The 20,768-nt window shown below is 36.8% G+C and overlaps 1 protein-coding gene across 9 annotated transcripts in view; it reads left to right on the forward strand.

The window, feature by feature from the left end:
- phf14 (PHD finger protein 14) overlaps nt 1–20,768 on the forward strand; it is a 125,822-nt gene that overhangs the window by 57,324 nt on the left and 47,730 nt on the right. For 8 of the 9 annotated variants that reach the window (XR_001170949.3, XM_012964391.3, XM_012964395.3 and 5 more), the window contains 2 exon segments: nt 2,152–2,208; nt 3,219–3,343. The exons of the other annotated variant lie outside the window; for it this stretch is intronic. Coding sequence is in view for 7 of the 8 variants with exons in the window: in XM_012964391.3 (XP_012819845.1) it covers nt 2,152–2,208; nt 3,219–3,343 (182 nt within the window). In the remaining variant the exon portion in view is untranslated. 9 annotated transcript variants of the gene reach the window in all.

The following is a 20,768-nucleotide window of genomic DNA, read 5'->3' on the forward strand; positions in this document are numbered from 1 at the left end:
ATTAATGAACATATTTAAAGAATATTATTCACACAATAATCTTTGTTCTCATAATTTGCTTTTAAGATTTCATTTATAAGTTTCAAGGAAATAACATGGACCATAAACCATACATTAAATATTGTTTGTTTTCTGTTCAGTTAAATAATGGCTTGTTTTTTCTCATACCTTGATATCGGTCAACAATATTCCTTATTTTGTGAAGTGTAAATTACTGTGTTTTGTTATTTGTGTGTTGTAAGGAAATTCTTTGCATGTTGTGTGACTACAGTGTAAGGCTAATCTTTCACCGCTTCTTTCCGACTGCAGTGGTTCGGCTTAGGAAGAAAAAGAATAATAGATAACATTACTAAAGCTTTCCTAAAAAACAATGATAAGGAGCCTTGTTCAGTATATCATTTCAGCATTTTAATCTTATCGGGGTTGGGTTAATGTCTTGCTTCCAGCAGAACGGAGCTGATACTATCGATTAAATAGAGACAATATGAGATTGCTCATGTTGTGAATTTCCATCACTTGGTTGGTCCATTTATTTTCATAAAAACATTTTTTTCTGCTTGTAGAATTATCATTGATTATATCAAGTGAGGCAATAAATCATATTCTTATTAGTTGTTAGTCAGGAGGCTGGCCTTCTAATAAATTGTTTCCCCAAACTTCCTAAAAACAGCAAAGCATTGCAAATATTGGGTTCAGTCTAATTTATTTTGTCTTGTACAAAAGCCCAGTGTATGTTTTTTTTTCTGGACTGTGGGTATTTCATGCTTTTTAACACAGAATGTGTTCACAAAACATATGGAACATTATTTTTTTTATATAAAATTAATATATAATAACTAAATGCAAAAAAAGTATCTATAATGTGTGCATAAAACTATTTAATTCCAAAATGCTTATGTACCTTCAAAAACTTTGAAGGCACCACTATACTCAAGTGGCACCACAGTGCTCCGCAGAATGTATCTTCATACTAAAAATTGTATAATGAACTGAAGGCAGGCAGAAAATCGCCAGTTTCTGCCACTTATTCTAAGCAACATCTTGCTGTGTCTGATGCAGCTACTGTGGTCAGCCTGTACTTGTTGACTTGGTATATAGCTTTGATAAGTATACTGGAGCTTTAATAATAGAAGTAGATATAGGCAATTGTTGTAGATTACTGCACTCTGCAGTGTTAGAAAATGAGCACCAGTGTATAAATTGAAAGTTGAATTATTGAGGCCAAAATTGGTTTAGCAATTTAAAGGAGAAAGTAACTTTCATTATGATATAGATAAGTAGTCTAAGAACTTTTCAGTAGTTTAAATGTTTAGATATTTTTATTATGCTTTTTGTTCTTTTTTCTTTCTGATTTATAATCTGCACTCAGTGGCCAATGCTCAGAACAACTGCTGTAACTTAAACACTGTTTATCAATAAAGATGGTGATTAGCAGCCACAGAAATGGAAACTCACTTTGCATGTATAAGTGCACAATACAAAGGATGCTCTAAAAGTCAGAACTTCCTAAGGCTGATGCTAAGTTCAGGGTTTCTTTGCATCCCTACCCCCTTTAGTTTTTACCTTGGGCTGGATGAGTTCTAGGTGCAAGTTCAATGGCGTGTACTCAGAATTTCCTTTAGCCCCTTTTACACATTTAAATATATATGAAATGATGCTCATGTTATAACCCTTTGCAAATAAAAATAGAAAAATACATATGAAGTAACTTTTGATGATATTAAATGAATCTCTTTTTAACTTATTCCTGCTTTTCTTTCTGGTATATCGACTATGGTGAGTAACCATAGTAAGGCATGGAAGCAAATCTCATTTTCAGTCCAATCATGTATCTGATTTATAATCTGTCCCCAAGAATGGGAGTTGTAATTAAGCCAAGTGTAGAGAAGGGTTTTCTGTATTTTTCTTTGTCTTCTTTAGCATCCATTTATTTCTTTCACTTCAGTTGCTTTAGCAGAATATACTACATTTCATTTATATACTTAGTTACTGTGTATTTAATGCTTGTTTTGAATGCTTAGTGTTTCATTGGAAATTGTTGTATTTCCAAAAAGTAAACAAACAACATTATTTTATGTTATCTTTACGTTACTTTGTGTTTTAATTACTGTGCAGAACAACATGCCAGACTTAATTATTTATCTGTTTCAGAGAACCAGAGGCCAGAAACGTAGAAGAAGTTTCATGCTTGAAGAAGAGAAACTTGAGGTTAGAATAATTAAAATTTAATACAGGTATGGGATCTGTTATCTGGTAACCAGTTCTCTAGAAAGCTCTGACTAGAAAGGCCATCTACCTTAAGGTAGCCATCCACGTTCAGATTTTAGTTTTCTTCCTACGAACTTTCGGGTATCGGTCGTACGTTAAATGCATCTGAAACTAACATTCAGACTGATGTTGTAGGATAAAGGCCTTAAAATAAAAATCAAAGGATGCTCTGAACATGAAATAGTTTGCAGACACTAATCGTACGAAAGTGACTTCCATTGTAGGTCCCCCAAAGATATTGTCAGATACACAATGCATGTGCAGATTTTTTTTCATTAGCCGACCTAAATCTTCTAACCTGGCCGATCCAATAGTAAGAAAATTATATGGACGGTAATTCGAAATCCACACACAGTCAGAAAATCACACAAAACTAGGTACCTGCTATAGTTTCCATTTTAAGCAATAATTATGATTTTTAAAAATGATTTCCTTTTTCTCTGTAATAATAAAACAGTGGTGATGGTAACTAAGCTGATTTGATGGCAGATTCTGTTAATGCCTTTAAGAGGGGCTTGGATGAGTTCTTGAACAAGTACAATATCCAAGGCTATTGTGATACTAATATCTACAGTTAGTATTGATGTTGATATATATGGTTTTATGTATGTGAGTGTATAGTATAGGTCACTATAGGTTTGTGTGTGCTGGGTTTACTTGGAAGAGTTGAACTTGATGGAGTCTGGTCTTTTTTCAACCCTATGTAACTATATAAGCTGCATAAATCCATACTGGTGGCAAACCAGTCCTTGCAAGTTTATTTAATGTTGTTTTTTTTAATAGACTTAAGGTATGGAGATCAAAAATACAGAAAGATCCCTTATTCTGGTCCGAAGCTGGATAATACATCCTATACCTGTAGTGTGATCATGAAAATATAAATAGATATTTTAATAAATATCTAATCATAAATACTTTAAAAAAACCTTAGTTTCTTTTACTGCATGCAGGAACGTACTCCTAGAGAAAGAAGGAGAAGGCAACCAATGGCATTGCATAAAAAGCCTAAATCTGATGACTTAAGAACAGAATGTGCAGTATGTAAAGGAACTGGAGATAACGAAAACCTTGTAAGGTAAGCCTAGGCTTTAAATTGAATCCTTTTCTAACCTGCATTTAACATAATAGGGTATATAAAGTTATAAAGTTCACAGTTGCTCTAACTGATGTAGAGTTCCTTAGTAGTAGACAAGCACTCTCCTGTACTATTTATTCACTGTTTTGAGAGCATTAAAGGAGAATGCAAGTCAAAATTTAAAAAGCATACTGCCCAATAGTCCTCCTATTGTTTAGTAAAAACGCCACACTTTTGGTTAACCTAATCAAATATTTACTCAGCCACACTTCACATTTTCTAAAACAGGCAGCCATCTCTAAAAAGGTATTCTCCCTTCCTTTCCCTCCTTGATTCATACTGCACATGTGTTTCATTCCCTCCCCCCCCCCCCCCCTCTGCCAGATCCGCTCCTGATTGGCTGGTGGGCATATGTAGCTCAGAACAGGAGACAGGATCAAGTTACACACATGCTCAGAGAATAGGAAGGACAGAGAGATTTCAGTGATGTCACTGTAGGCTTCACACTGCTGTAGGCTGCCAGCACCATATCTCAGAGAAGCAAGCAGGGATTTGGGGGATTTAGATATGCAGTAAGTACTTAAAAAGAATGCCTTTAGACTTACTTTTAATTTATATTAACCTTATATTGTCCTTTAATGTCATAAGGGTGTATTTGGTGTTTTTACCTCCGCAATACTCCCTAGGCACAATGCAACAGTAAAACCACCACTTATGTCATTAGCTTTATAGCTGATACGTAAGGGTTAATTTACAAGTAACAAATTCCAGGAACTGTCCAATAGTTAATTCAGGCTTGTCAGGTTTGAAACATAGGGTTTCCCAGTGCTTTAAACCTTCCAACAAAACACATAGCAATACAGAAAATTGTGAAGAAAACTGCAGTTCAAAAGCTTACAACTCCCACTGCCTCCTGTTGGCTGGGTTCTCATAAATATTGCTTTGTGAATTATTATTATTTTTTTAATGGTGCTGTATGTTTTTTTTACTCATTATAAAAATTAGTTATTAGTATTATTATTGGCACATTTGCTCAACAAGTTTAATCAGATGAATGATATGTTTATACATACGCTTGTTGATCTACTGTTGTAATTGCAATTTAGTACTTAATGCCTTTTCATGTGTTATTTCAGTTTTTTTCATTATAACTTAAACTATGAAAAGGTATTATTCCTGCCCAGATATGGTGCTGAATTGTTTGTGCATCATTATATATGATGATAATAAAAGATGTCTTTTCTAAAGCCATTTTTTGTTAGTCAATGCAGAACATATTTTTATATTTGTTCTTTTCTGCTTACTTTGTGGTGTTTCCCCTGGTCACATATACATTTGTGCCCTGTGAAATGTCACTGTTTTTGACAGTTGTCATATTGTCCCAAAACAACTGTTAAGGCAGGGTTATGAGTTATTTTATTTCCTAGCCGTGGGGAACATAAGCATTTCTCTTTGACTTCTCAGCTTGTAAACTTAGAATAAAGGAAATGTGCAATGAAATATTAACTGTAAGCAGCTATTTTTTAAGTTATTTTATGGGGCAAACATAAATAATATACACCAAGCTGCATCCCAATTACAATGACGGGATGAGACACATTCAGTGTTCACTGTTAGTTTTGCTAAGAGATTCATCCCCAATATGAAAGAAATAAGCTCACGAATATCAAAAAAGATTCAAGTATGTACATGTTTTGCCTTTTTTAGCTCATGTATTAACACATCTATTAACCATTGTACCTTGCCTCATACTTTTGTAAAATTAGTAATAATTAAAGACATTGTAGTTTTCTAAAATTAATTATATTAAAAATGCAATGGGAATGCTAAATGAACACCAATGCTTCCTCTTAAGTGACATTTTCAAAAAGGATTAGGGTGTATATATATATATATATATATATATATAGCGAACCCAGGGTGGCACTCTGCTTCAGCTCTTAGCTCGGGTGCAAGGTAAATGACTTAAATATCCAAAAAAGACCAGCAACACGAGTTATGTTCCAAAAACAATCAATTGTGTATTAAAAACGCATGAACAGCCAACGTTACGTTTCGGTCCCCATCGGGACCTTTCTCAAGGCCTTGAGAAAGGTCCCGATGGGGACCGAAACGTAACGTTGGCTGTTCATGCGTTTTTAATACACAATTGATTGTTTTTGGAACATAACTCGGTGTTGCTGGTCTTTTTTGGATATATATATATATATATATATATATATATATATATATAATCATAATAATATATATAATTTTTATAATGAATACATAGTTAATGTATTCAAATGCAGGTATCTATGTACAGAAATCTATTATCTGAATTGCTCAGGTTTTGCAAATGAGCAATCTTTCTGTAATTTGGATCACCATGCCTTAAGTCTTCAAAAAATTATTTAAACATTAACTAAACCCAATAGGATTGTTTTGCCACGTATATGGATTCATGCAGCTTACTTACCATCAATTAAAATATGTGCCATATTTTGATTAATTTGGATCTTTCTGGATAATGGGTCCCAGATAAGGGATCCCATACGTGTACAGCCATCTTTAGTTCCATCAGCTGTTTCTTTCCTCTATACCAGCATACTTCACTTTCAGTTTTTTCATGTGTTTGCACTTCCAGCAAACTATTTGGTTTCTGTTTTGTGTGTGTTACAAAATGTGTGTGTTACAAAGAGCACTAAAGTTTCCTTGAATAGGAATTTCCACCCTTTCCAATGTCTAAGCTGTACTACTGTAGTTGAAACTTAGTTATACATATCTGGACAGTGATAAGTGGTATATATACACTGAATTGTATTACATAAAAAAAGAAATAGTTATATGGAAGCATCATTTGATTTCAGTTGTTTTTTTCTCTAGTAACTGTGGTTTATATTTTTAAAATTGGCACTACCTTTTCTCATTGTCTATAGCAACCAATAAGCCAGTAGCATTTTCTGGCCATTGGTTTAATTGTAAACATCTTATTGGCTGCCACAGGTTACTGCACCTCTGCAAATTTAGTGCCTGATGGATTGTGTTTAAGATTATGTCATACAAATTATATGGAGCCTTTTGGGCAGGTAAGGGCCACAATAAATTCATTGAATGTCTGCATGCCCCAAGACTTCCAGTTGGACTGCCCATGTCTAGCTAAAATGCCACCACAAAAGCATTAGGGGCAGGTGTGAGTAAAAATGTAGCTGCACATATTAATGACTCTTATTACTGGACAAGCTGAAGAGCTAATAGAGCCCACCCTTCCATTAAGGTAAACAATAGTTTTGTTTTCCCCAACTGGAGTGTGGGCTCTATTATCCCCCACTTCTGGTGGGGGAAACAATTTCAGGTTGACAGGTGCCTTTTAAGGTTTATTTAATTTTATGGGCAGATTAACCAATGGTCAAGAAATCTCCTGAACCATATGGGTTTTTAATATGTTATTGCACTGCAGTTTTCTTAAAAAAAAAAAACGTTATGTGCACATATAGGTTCTGAGCTCCATCAGAATGTGTTTGGATTAAAATGTTTCTGTCACTCCACTTCTCAAGAAATAAAGAGAATTCTGAAATAGCACCTCTGTATAAATCTGTAGGAACCTCCTGCAATGCAGGTTTGTCAGGCAAGAAACAGTCAGAATCTCACTGTTGCGATACAGTGATAAAAACCATGAATGTGTCCTGTTCTATGATACGCCTAAATGGCTGCATAATGGTTTACACTGGTTATATCAGCCAAACTCCTTGCATAATAATGTATAAATGTTTGTGAAAAGAGAAAAATCCTTTAAAAATATTCTGGATAAAGTATGATTTTTTTTTTCTACAAACACAATATTATTCTGAATCAGAGAACAGTTTTCGCCCTGAGACCCACTAAAATTACTGCTCTGTGGATTCCTAAAATGCCATAATCCTTCAGTTGCAACATTAAGTTGAGAGGGAAGCAGTCAGAAGTGCTTGTGTACTTATGTACAGAGAGAGAGATGCCTTTAACCAATTGAAAAGATGTGCTGTAAGAACCGTAACCTTTCCCATGATGTGCGCATTTCCCATTTCAATTTTGACATGAAGTGCTGTGAAATGATTTAATGGTGGCATTTTGTTTTGCTGAGTTGCTTTTTTTCTCATTACACTGGAAACAAAAGTTGAGTCGAAATACTAAGTAACAGTGCTCGGTACCTGCAAATTCGAACATAAATAATAGTCTGTATTGTGCTTTAAAAAGAATCACAATGCAAAATGAGGCACACGTATAACTGTTCCTTTTAAGTTTTAATTTATGCTGCTCCTCTGCTATAATTGCATACAAGGGAAAATATAAATCAGTAAAGCATTGTTTCTAATTAAAAGTTACAGACACTGTAGTCATCAGTTATATGGCTCAGCCCTTGTCGTTTCTGATGTGTATTACTAGAAATGATTGTAAAAGAGAGCTATGTACGAGTAGGCTTAGCACCCTGAAAGGTCACTGGTTGGCTGTCGCTGAAGGATGAATTGTTATGGAGAACAAACACATAAAGCCTGCGCACATTAATATAGTGAGGTGGCAAGTCTGCATCTGAAGTAATGAAATTTTGAATGGTAGTCTGGTGAAATTGCTTAACAAAATGTGCTGCTTGTATTTTCTGTTTTGGAGACAAGCTGTAAGAAAAATACATTCTGCTATTTTAACAAGATGCCTCCTGCTGATAAACGGGACATCACAACATCTTGCTACCTACCACCAACTCCAACGGAACAATTTATCAGTGTTAAATTTGAACCAGATATATTGTTTTATTTCATCAAAATGCTTTGTCTTGGTCTCACCTGAGCAGCTTTTTGGTGGCCTTTTTGTAACCTTTCAGTTGGTTTACTATTATGATTCACTGTCCTGTACTTGTTGTTTTTTGAGTAGTTGCTACAGGCTATTTGATTAACATGTATTCCTTCTTAATTATAGTGTAAGATTTGATATAGTGCTGCTACTACTACTAATTGCTTACCCCTTTTACTAGAGTCACAGTTCTTTTGAGAAAAAACACAAATTATCCAGACCACCCCCAACTCCTGTCCAGTGCTCACTTTTTATACAGGTATTCCCCACCTTCCCCACAGCAAATATCCTAACCCATCAGATGGGGGAAGATAAACTCACTCAACAAGGTGTGTTTTTTATGTTCAGTGATGAGATTTACATAGACATATAAATGTGTACAAATAGATAAAAAGAAGGGCTTAACCAAGACAAACAATTGATAAACATACACAGTTTTTCAGTTTTCTGAAGTAGCCCAAAGTTTACTCATAAGGAAACTTCAAGCAACTTTGCGAAGTGTACGCACATCAGTGATATACATATTAGCCAGCCATGTCGCCCACAGTAGCAAAAATGTTTACCGCAAGCAACAAAATGTTTTGTGTGCCATTACCCTCATAAGTCTTGAACATTTGAAAAAATTTATTGTAAGAAATTGTTTGTCTCGGTTAAGCCCTTCTTTTAATCTATTTGTATACATTAATATGTCTATGTAAATCTCATCACTGAATATGAGAAACTCACTCAACAAGGTGTGGTTTTTTTCATGTAAAAAAAAAGAAGAGAAATAGTTTCAAGACAGTTACCAGATTTATGTTCCACTGCTCTCGATCCAGCACTTTATTAGAAGGCACACTGAACCGCAGATTGACAGGCGTCACAGCCAATAGGAGATATCTTATTGCAATCATTGCACATGCGCCTTTTATCTGGAAGCCGTTACTGCCAGTACAATGCATGACTACATATAAGTAAGTAAAGTAGCGACTGTAGTGTTTATGGGGGTTGGCGACCCCCCTCATACACAGGTTCCATGCAGGAGTAAAGAAGCATGAGAGGGATGCTTCTGAGGTGATTATCTTTTGAACTGCTCATTTTTTCTTAACCGTTTATATAGCAAAGATTGTTGTTTTAATGTAAACTATTAGATTAGTAAATGTGTTACAAAGGTGAACAACCCCTTTAATGGGTATGGACGTGTTAATAAAAAAAGGAATTTGGATTTCATGTTAAGTTGAAAAGGAATTTTATGTCTGCGTGACAGGCCTGATTTTAGAAGAAAAAAAAAGAATTGAGTAAAATGTAGGCTGGTGTTATCATAGTTAAATTAAAAAGGTAAAATCAAAAGTCATTACTAAAAATGTTATTTTCTAGTCTTACTAAAGATCTTCCATTTGTAACATCTGCCATTAACTTCTACATGACCGTGAAAGGTTTTAGATGACTTATTTTTGCTTTCGGATTTGTCAAGATTTTGACGCGTAATAAATCACAAAAAAAATCCCACAAAATTTTGTTATTTTGACGTGAAAAAAAAATCAGGGAAAAAAATTGAGCATTAGTAAATGACCCCCTTAGAAAATTCCTCTTATTTATGTTGGTCTGGAGCATTGCAGATAATGTTGAGATATGCCATTTAGTAAAGTAAGTAAAATTTTTATTTTATTGTGCTGATATCAACTTTTAAAGCTGTAAACTGCCTTGTGCTTAGTTTTTTCTCTGGCCAGAATAGTTTAATATTTTAAAGCCACTGGCATCTTTGTGTTTGGACACATGCTGATCTAAAATGGCCTGAAGATACCCTGTCAAATGTATGCCGAACATGATGTGCTCTAGCGCTCTGTGAACTCATGATTGCGGTGCTTTTACTACTAGATAAGTGCCCTCCCTTAAGGCCTTCAAATTCTTTACATTCCAAACACCATCAAAAACTATAATTGGCGAATATGTGCTGTTCCTTTCAGATACAGACTGTCTTTCAAAATGAGATGTCAGAAACATAAAATAGATGAAGGCAGTATCTTGTTTTTCTTTGGTTACCAAATTAAAAAAAAAAATTATTTGCATAGAAACAGTATGTACTCATTTGGAACACACAGAAACAGCTTGTAATATTTCTTGCTGAGAAATAGAGATAAGTAAGTCAACATGAATCTAAAACACCAGTGGCAATTCTAGGTCTTTGCATAAAAGAAACAATACATGAACCTAAAGGCTGCCAATTTGCATTCTCTAATGCTGTACATATAGTTATTTTGGGGAATACAGTCAGTTTTCAGTTGCACATAACAGATCAGGCTGTGTTTCATCTTCAACGCCCTTTGTATAGGAAAGTTATATTTATGAACTACTTTCTCGTTAGACACAACATGATAGCAGGTGTTTTTGTGCTTCAGTTAGAAGTCTAAAGGTGGCAACACACGTGGCGATTTGCGATCTTTCATGCGACCATCGGTCACACGAAAGATCGTCAAATCCGCCACTAACCTTCAGGGATAAAACAGCAGACAAGGAGGTAGAAACAATAGGATTTCTACCTCCTTCTGCCGATTCAGCCCTGAAGACAGATTTTGCTCAGGCGCCTTCTATGGCACCCAATCAAAATCTTTTAACCTGGCCGATCGGCGAGTCGACCGATATCAGCAGCCTCCTGCGATATCGGACAACTCGCCGACTTGCCATACACGCACCGAATATTGTACGAAATGGGGTTTCTTATGATATTATCGGTGCGTGTATGGCCAGCTTTAGGCTGATGCCACACTGAGCTTATGGCGTATATTTTCGGCAAGGCGAAAATACCGCCGTACGCTCCTACCTGTGCCTGCACCCGAATGAATGAAATACACTCGGGTCCAGGCACATGTAGCCAATATCCACCGAAGATATGAAGTCTCATGTTTTTTTGACGGATATCGGCGACATGTGCCTGTGCCCGAGCGTATTTCATTCATTCGGGAACAGGCATAAAGTAGGGCAGATGTACAGTAGTGGGGCATTTGCGGGCCAACCTCCGTTCCGCTTCATGTGCCTGCACTCAGGCAGATACTGTAGTTTTCACTGCAGGCACAGAGAGCAGTGTAGAGAATCGGATCTGCTTGTCTGAGACAGAAGGAAGAAGGCAAGCTGATAGAAACGGAGCATACATTCTGTGTGCCCAGACCCTTAGAGATTGGGAGCAATGTTTACCTTTATTTACATTACCCTTACCACCAACAACAGTGAGTTGAATTACTTGAATTTATTGACATACTTCCCTTTATACAAACAGGCATGGGTATCCTTTTTGTTTATTGTTTCCATCAAAGCACTTGAAGTTAAAGGACTTTTGTGACTCCCACACATTTGACTAGATCTAAGGTCACCCCGTGATTAATTATTGCCAGTAGGGAGGCATTCAGAGGACATAAGTGTGGTTTCCTGTGGAGATTTCTAATATTCGTGTTTGGACAAAATACTATTTACTTCAGCTTGCATGCAACAATTCAGATCCTTAAATGTGGTGACATTGTATATGTCTCCAAAGGGGTAGTTTACCTTTAACGTTTAGTGTGATGTAGACAGGGATATTCTGGTTGTTACATTAATATATACAGTAGTTTTAGAAAACTAATTTGAGTTAAAACTGAAATGTGTGATGTACAGCAATCTTTTAAAAATATATAGGGGCACAATATTTATGTAAATTCTAACTTATCTTGTGTTATTTGATTTTTATGTTTTCAGCCATTTTTTTTTTTTTTTAAATGCACAGGGAATGGTACTTGCTGACCCCCAGAGAGTTAACATAAGCTATAGAACACAATTAAAGTTAATAGCATACACGTATGCCTTGTGGATGTGTTTGTATGTTTTTTTAAATTTTTTTATGTTTTTGAACATTATAAAGCATTCTGTAGTAACCTATACTAGCGTATGGAATACATGTAGACAATGTTCAAGTTAGCAGAATCCTGTTAAACATAGCTGGTGCAAATCAATTTATAAGTCCATTTTATCTTATTGATTTTATCGCACAGCTACTCTAGGAGGCTTAATTATGTCTCTGTTCTAGTGATAAAGCGGTGTTCTTATCTTTGTAACTTTAAAGGGGATTATTATTGATGATTGAAATGAAAGATAAGACTAACCTATTGGGAGGAAGTTTTTTGTTTTCAGATTAATTATTTTAAGAATGCCAAAAGAATGTGTTGCAGCCTTACTCCAACATTTTGTTTTCTGCCATTATTTTAATGATTCGGAATGCTAAAAGTAGTCAGTGTACTATGTCTGCAGATCAGATCGCGTATCTGTAGCATTCGTGAGTACTGTTATGGATGGCTGTCATCTACTAAAAGTGAAATTTTTATACAGGTATGGGACATGTTATCTAGAATGCTCGTGACTTGGGGGTTTACAGATAAAGGGTCTTTCCATAATTTGTATCTCCACAACTTAAGTCTTCTAATAAATAATTTAAAATTAAATTAAACCCAGTAGGATTGTTTTTCTTCCAATAAGAATTAATTTTACCTTAGTTGGGATCAAATACAATGTACTGGTTTATTATTACAGAGAAAAAGGAAATATTTTTTACAAATTTGAGTCATTTTACTAAAATGGAGTCTATGAAAGATGGCCTTCCCGTAATTTGGAACTGGATAACAGGTTTATGGATGATAAATCCCATATAGTTCTTTTCTTTCATTGGACAGCAAGCAAGGCAGCCAGTATAGGTGCACTAAGTGTGCTGGGACAATAGGAGATAAAGTGACTTGTCCAGGGTCACAATAAGTTGCCACACAGAGTTGAAGCAGGGTCTTTAGCATGAGATCCTACACCAGAGGCTGCAGATGTACATATTTTAAAACCATTTTATTTCCATTTCTAATCCTATTTTATCTGTATCCAATTTAAATTTAGATTCATTTCTTAAAAATGATTTAACGTTGTCTATTGACATCACAAGTGAAAATGTCAGAAAATGAATACAGGAATTGGACCCGTTATCCAGAATGCTCGGGACCAAGGGTATTCCGTATAAGGGGTCTTTCCGTAATTTGGATCTCCATTCCTTGTCTACTAAAAAATCAATAAAACATTAATTAAACCCAATAGGATTGTTTTGCATCCAATAAGGATTATTTATATCTTAGTTGGGATCAATTACAAGGTATTGTTTTATTATTACAGAGAAAAAGGAAATCAGTTTTAATATTATGAATTATTTGATTATAATGGAGTCTTTAGGAGACGGGCTTTCTATAATTCGGAGCTTTCTGGATAATGGATCCCATACCTGTATGCATTATTTTTATATAGGTGGTCTCTACATGCATATTGGTAATCCTATGCATATTGGGAATCCTATGCATATTGGGAATCCTATGCATATTGGGAATAAAACTGTTCAAATCTTATTTGGAATGTTGTATGTTTGTTCCGAAAGACACTTTTCAGAAATTTTATCAAAACTGCTAACTTTAGCAAAGCTTTGCATTTGGGTAATTTGTTGTAAAAAGACATACTTACCTAATTGTACATTTTCAGAATGTTTTACTTTTCTAAATAGATATGGTTTTCTGGAGTCAGCTTACTGTTAAGGGCTTTTACCACACAAATAGTAGTAAGTGTGCTGTTTTTACAGTAGTTGACTTGGTAAAAAAAAATATCACAGCAGTAAAGAAAAATATTGCATTGGTTTTTATTATAGTCACCCTAGGCAATAAAACACTTTTTAAGGAAAAAAAAGTAAATGTAAGAATAAGAAAATGTGTTTTTACGATTTACGTTTATGCATGCAGGCAGGAGGGCCACAGGTACTGTAGAACAGTGTTTTTCAACCTTTCTTGGGCAAAGGCACACTTGTTTCATGAAAAAAATCACGAGGCACACCACCATTAGAAAATGTTAAAAAATTTAACTCTGTGCCCAGCAGCAGTGCCCCCCTAGTACACTGGTGCCCAGCAGCAGTGCCCCCCTAGTACATTGGTGCCAAGAGCAGTGCCCCCCTAGTACATTGGTGCCCAGCAGCAGTGCCCCCCTAGTACATTGGTGCCAAGAGCAGTGCCCCCCTAGTACACTGGTGCCCAGCAGCAGTGCCCCCCTAGTACATTGGTGCCAAGAGCAGTGCCCCCCTAGTACATTGGTGCCCAGCAGCAGTGCCCCCCTAGTACATTGGTGCCAAGAGCAGTGCCCCCCTAGTACATTGGTGCCCAGCAGCAGTGCCCCCCAGTACATTGGTGCCAAGAGCCAGCCCCCCTAGTACATTGGTGCCCAGCAGCAGTGCCCCCATAAGTCAGTGTGCCCCGTGGCCCCCCCTAATACATTGGTGCCCAGCAGCATTTTACTCTTCGGCAGCTTCAGCAGCATCTTCCCCTCACGTGCGCCGCCTCTGCACTTCTGCCTACACACAACCGCACACAGACCCTTTTATAACATTGCGCCCCATGCGTACTGACGTCACCCGTACACACGGGGCGCAACCAATGACAGGGCCCGGATTTTTTTTTTAAAGTAAAAGTATTGCGGCCCTGCCTACGGCACACCAGGCAACATCTCGCGGCACAGTGGTTGAAAAACGCTGCTGTAGAAGATACCAGGGGTGGGTGGGAAAATGAAGGACATTTAGCTTCCATGTTTCTGGTGTTTATCATGACTCCTTTTTTCGTGCATCATTTGGCCTGGGTTCCCCTTAGCACATAACAAAGTTTAAAGTAATCCTATTAAATTATTAATTCAGCCATAGTTCCAAGAAAATCTAGGATATCAAACCAGACAAATATCACCCCAAATCACCTTCAGGCTAGAAGTGTTTAGAGGTTTTTGATAAATTCATGACTCTCCTCCTCATTGGGACCCCTGGTCAGTGCTCTTGCCACCCCCCCCCCCAAACCCCCCAGCAACTGATAAATCACTTACCAAGGTTTAAGGCAAACTGCATTCTCTGAAATTTCCATCCCTATAACAATTCTTTCCTCTGATATGATTCCAAATGAAAACCACTAGTAGAATATATGCAGAAAGCTATATGCTGATGCAGAAAAAAAAAAATCACAAGTTTCAGACTGACTTAATTGTGGGTGGTGAAACCTACATCTTTTTTTTTTCCAATTATTTGACATAAATGGCAGCTTATAAACAAAATAGCAGCACCCCACCCCTCTGGATTTCTGCTAGTTTATCTGAACACACCAGTTATTTTATTTCTTTGTGGTATGAATGTAATTGATTGGTGTGCTATTTATAATGACAAAGCTGTTCATTTTCCCTGTTCATTTTTCCACACTCATCAAGAACACTTGATATGTGCATTGTTAGAAAATACCGGATAAATGTCTTGTCAGAGTTGTCCTAATAAGTAATGTCTCTTTCCCCTGAGCTTCTCTGGCAATTGATGACTTTCAGTACTTGAATTCACTGAGAAGTGACAGAAGCCTATGGGAGTCAAATGCAATGTGTTCCTTTGTTATCACTGAACAGAAATAGCACTTCTTTTTACCATTTGTGCTCTGGGTTTCCTGCAGATGTTTTAATGGTGGCCCCATATTAAATACAATATTCAAAATCAGATTTAATCAGAATCAGATTTAAGAGTAAAGGGTGGGTTAGAAATCACAAGGGTGGTCTTAATCCTTCACAATATGTACATATTAAGTTTGTGATATTAACAGGAAAAAGGAAATCGTATCTACACAGTATTGTACATTATTAATGTATCAGTAAAAACACAGTATGTCAATATATAAAAGGTACAAAAATTACATTTCAGGGTATTTTCAATATCACTAATTAAGCATTTATAATCCTTAAAGTGCATCCAGCATTGCAAATTTGCCCCAAAAACCACCCTGTATTACATTAACATGTGAAATACTAAAATCCTCTTTAAATTATTAAGTATATTTGCTTTAATATTTTAGAAGGCTTTAGTTCCCAATTAACCCATTTAACTGCATAGTATTTTGTGTACTTTATATTTGCTTTCATACCATCTATATACTGTTGTGAATGTGGGATCCATTATTCGGAAATTATCCAGAAACCTGTTATCCAGAAGCCTCCTAATTACAGAAAGGCAATCTTCCATAGAGTTCATTATAAGCAAATAATTCTAATTTTAAAAAATGATGTAATAATAAAACTACCTTGTAACTAAGCTGCACAAATTCATATTGAAAGCAAAACCGTCCTTTTGGGTTTATTTAATGTGTATGGGGATCCAAATTATGGAAAAATCCCTTATGTGGAAAACCTCAGATCCCAAACATTCTGGATCCTACATCTGTAAATGGTAATTATACACCTAATTCAATAATTTACAGAATTTTCAATGTTACAGCGTGTTAACAGTCAAACTTTCCACTCAAGAGAAAAAAAATGAATTTTCGTGGTCGGTTTTTATGATACCAAGTATGAATTCTTAATAGAGACATTTCTGCACAGATCTTAGACTTTCTAGATAAATCTGAGCTCAGAGAGTGTGAGCTTTAACATCAGTGGAGCAGTGAGACATGAGTTCAATAGCAATACATTTTATTTAAACATTAAAAAAAAGTCAGTTGACTTTTAATTATATCCGAATTAAAGAGCAATATATGTGTTCACATTTTTAATGGAAAAAAAGAGGTTAAGATGAGGGTAGAAGTATAAGGGTTCTCAAGGAAATAGATGAAGCAACTTCTACATCATCTACAGAACCAACTTTCCCAAAGAAACTTGGGATCTTTGAAATGTGATTTTTGGAAGTATGGCCCTTTTTTTTGTAATACTGGTGTGTAGGCAGCCATCTGCATTGTGCCTGAGTCTGAGCTCTCAAAAAGCCAGCGCTACACATTAGAACTGCTTTCAGATAACCTACTGTTTCTCCTTTTCCCATGTAGGAGTATATCTCTGCTTGTACTGCTTGTATACACAATATTTTCATTAGTCCTTAAAGGCAGTGGCACTGTTGGAGTTCTGGTGAATGCATTAGTCTTCTGACCTTGTACTTATTTATGAACGTCCGTTTCTGATATTAACATTCTAGAAGATATTGTAGTTTTTATAGCTGTGGATGATAATACAATGGAACAAGCACCTATATGTCTTGAATGTCAGCAATGCAATTTTGAGGCTTGTTTCATGACCCATTGCTTGTTACCTCTACTTGCAAGGAGCCAATCATTGGGCAGATGTGCCTTTAGGATTTCTTTGTTGGCTTTCCATGTTGCCTTAGGGTAATTTGTAGCTTGGTTTGATTCAGTATTACTCAGATTTCATTCTGATGTCAACATAAATAATGGTACTCAAGTATTAAAACATTCATCAATGGAAACCTTTGAAAAAGAAAAATAATTTTGGTATTTGGTAATAAACCTTTTCTTGGAGTCTAAGGCAAAACCAGTAGAATAGGTTCTTGAAGATTTCTTTAACATTTTATCCCTTGATTAATGGAGATGGTATCGGCTGGAAAGCGGGTAAGCAAATCAAATTAGCAGTTATGTGACTGCTGTTCTGAATACCAATACTGTTAACTTTTAAGGTCATAAAATTAACCCTGTCACTACTAGTCTTGCATGAGGATTGTTAACAGCACACATAGCTATGTTCTGGCTGTTCCTTAGGAATGAATGACATGGTGGTATCCACAACCCCCACATATTTACTGAACAGTAGGAGCATAGAGGCATTCTCAAGGCAATGACACATGGTGTTTTTGTGTCCCATGTTTTTTTTGCTGTGACAAAACACCAGAACATTTTTTGCCATATTGTGTACTTAGAATTGCTGCAGGGAAAACCCTTGTGTAATCATGTGAAATTATTATTTATTTATTTCCTGTTATTTATATAGCGCTACACATTTCTGCAGCACTTTACAGAGACTGTGCATCATTCACATCAGTCCATGCCCCAGAAAAGCTTACAGTCTAAGGCAGGGGCGCTCAGACTTTGTCCCCCTGAGATCCACTTTTTCTCCTCCCCCAAGATGCAGCGTACATACACGACGCAGCATATGTACGCATTCCCATTAAACGCACCGCATTTCCGCATCCCCCGGCTTAGACGCAGTCTACTAAAAATTCTGGTGGACCGCGATCGACGTATTGGCCACCCCTGGTCTAAGGTCTTCGCGGACGAAGAAAGTCTGCCCACCCCTGGTATACAGTATACATCATCTTTCAGAGTTCGTAACAATGCGATAATAAGTACAGAGTGAATGACTGTACGTGTAAAGTCAAAAGTAGATAGAATGAATTTGGTTACAAATGTATATAGTTCTAAACTTTTTCTTTTAAAAATTGTTGCTAGAATGATTTTGCCGCAGCACATTTCTGTGTACTCTGCTGTATATAAGCCTTTTTCAGTGTTTGGTTTTGTGTATTGCCACTTGTGCTATATTTGGCCTTCTGCAAGTTTACTGATAAGGTGTTCTCTACTCTAATGAAATTGATTGAGTTGACCAGGCATTGTAAATAGAATTAGATTGACCTCCTACTTGTCTTATTCATTATCTTGTTTATCTCATTTACATTGTATGATCAGAATCTGCTCTATTGATTATGTTCAACCCAAGTAAAACACTGAATTACATCAACTTCTGTTTAAACATTAATAATTTAATGTTATACTCGGAACCATTATAACTAATATCATTCTTTAGTCCAATTACACTAAATACTGAATGTAGTACTTTTATTTTCAAGCAGGTATTGATTTAATGAAAGGGGAAAAAAGTGATTTAATTTTATTGTGTTAAACAACTGATCTTAGATTGTATGTCCATTAAGGATAGAAAACAGATTTGAAAGTTAATTCCTTATAGGTTAGACCAGTGCTGTCCAACTGCTGTGGTACCGAGGGGCTGGAATTTTTCTGTCATACGTGGTGGCGGGCCGATAATGGAAGCCAGTTTTGACCATTCCCCTTTTTAAACCACACCTACTTCAAACCACACCCATGTTATCACAAGAGCTTTTAAGACCATACCGACATTAAAGGTGGTAGCACACCAAAAAAAAAAACAAATATGTGTGCTCACTACAGGGATTTCCCCCTTCACTAGATAGAAGTTTATTAAGTCATATTAAGACATACCCATAATTCCATATGGCCTCCTTCCTTGTGGATAGCACTGCAACCCCAATACATAAAAATACCCCTTAGGGACCCCCTAACAACTTACCAAATGTTAATGAACTCCCAGAACCTCCAGGCTCATTTCCCACAGGCAGCATAGGACAGGCAGAGTGTGGCACGCACAGGTAGGCAGAATATGGCACACATAAGCAGCATAGGGCAGGCAGAGTATGGCACACACAGGCAGTATAGGGCAGGCAACATATTGCATGTACAGGCAGCGTAGGGCAAGCACCGTGTGTAACACACAGGCAGCATAGGGCAGGGAAAGTATGGCATACACAGGCAGAGTATGGCACACACAGGCAGGGTATGCAGAGTATTGCATACACAGGCAGCATAGGGCAGGCAGAGTATGACACACACAGCCAGCATAAGGCACGCAGAGTATGGCACACATAGGCAGTATAGATGGCAGGCAGAGTATGGCACACACAGGCAGCATATGGCAGGCTGAGTATGGTACACAGGCAGGGTAGGCAGAGTATGGCACACACACAGGCAGCTTAGGGCAGGCAGCATAGAGCAGGGCAGGCAGTGTAGGAAAGGAGACAGGGAAATCTATCATGTTTATGTAAGTAACTGATCAAGACCACACCAACATGAATAGTTTGTACTGCAGTTCATACAGTGACACAATACCAGTACTGCTCCTACAGTCTGTCTAAGGTGTAAACAATGTGGGAGCCTACAGTCTTAAGGTATGAACAATACAGGGTATTGCAGCCTGAGTCTCAGGTGTGAACAATGCAGGGGCGGTGGGGCAGTTAAGTACTGATACCATTTTAAGATATGCAGTCGCAGCAGCCAGAGAGGTGGGGGGCGGAGTGCCACCAGTTGGACAGCACTGGGTTAGAGTATTTCCTCTGTATATCTAGTTGAACATCTACAAGTTGGTTTTAGTTATACCCTGTACTTAAAGGAACAGTAACACCAAAAAATGAAAGTGTATAAAAGTAACTAAAATATAATGTGCTGCTGCCCTGCACTGGTAAAAGTTGTGTGTTTACTTCAGAAAGTCTATTATAATTTGTATAAATAAGCTGCTATGTAGCCATGGAGGCAGCCATTCAAAGGAGAAAAGACACAGGCACATAGCAGATAACAGATAAAACACTATTGTATTCTACAGAACTTATCTGTTATCTGCTATGTAACCTGTGCCTTTTCTCCTTTTTTCCAGCTTGAATGGCTGCCCCCATGGCTACACAGCAGCTTATTATATAAATTATAGTAGTGTTACTGTAGCAAACACACCAGTTTTACCAGTGCAGGGCAACAGTGCATTATATTTTTATTACTTTAAAGCTTTTTATTTTTTGTTGTTACTGTTCCTTTAAGGGTCAGCCTTACCAGGGGTTGATGCAAAAAAAAAAAAGAATAGTGTTGGTATCCCCTGAATTTTCTGAGCTATTTCTAATGAATACTAACATTTTATTAGTCTTAGCTACCATATCTGCCCAGAAGTGCTGCAGTCAAGCCTTCCATTGACTACGACTTATATATGAGTTATAGCTTAGGGCGAAGACACGCGGGGCAAT

The sequence above is a fragment of the Xenopus tropicalis genome, chromosome 6 (assembly GCF_000004195.4).
Source record: "Xenopus tropicalis strain Nigerian chromosome 6, UCB_Xtro_10.0, whole genome shotgun sequence".
Classification (NCBI taxonomy): domain Eukaryota; kingdom Metazoa; phylum Chordata; class Amphibia; order Anura; family Pipidae; genus Xenopus; species Xenopus tropicalis.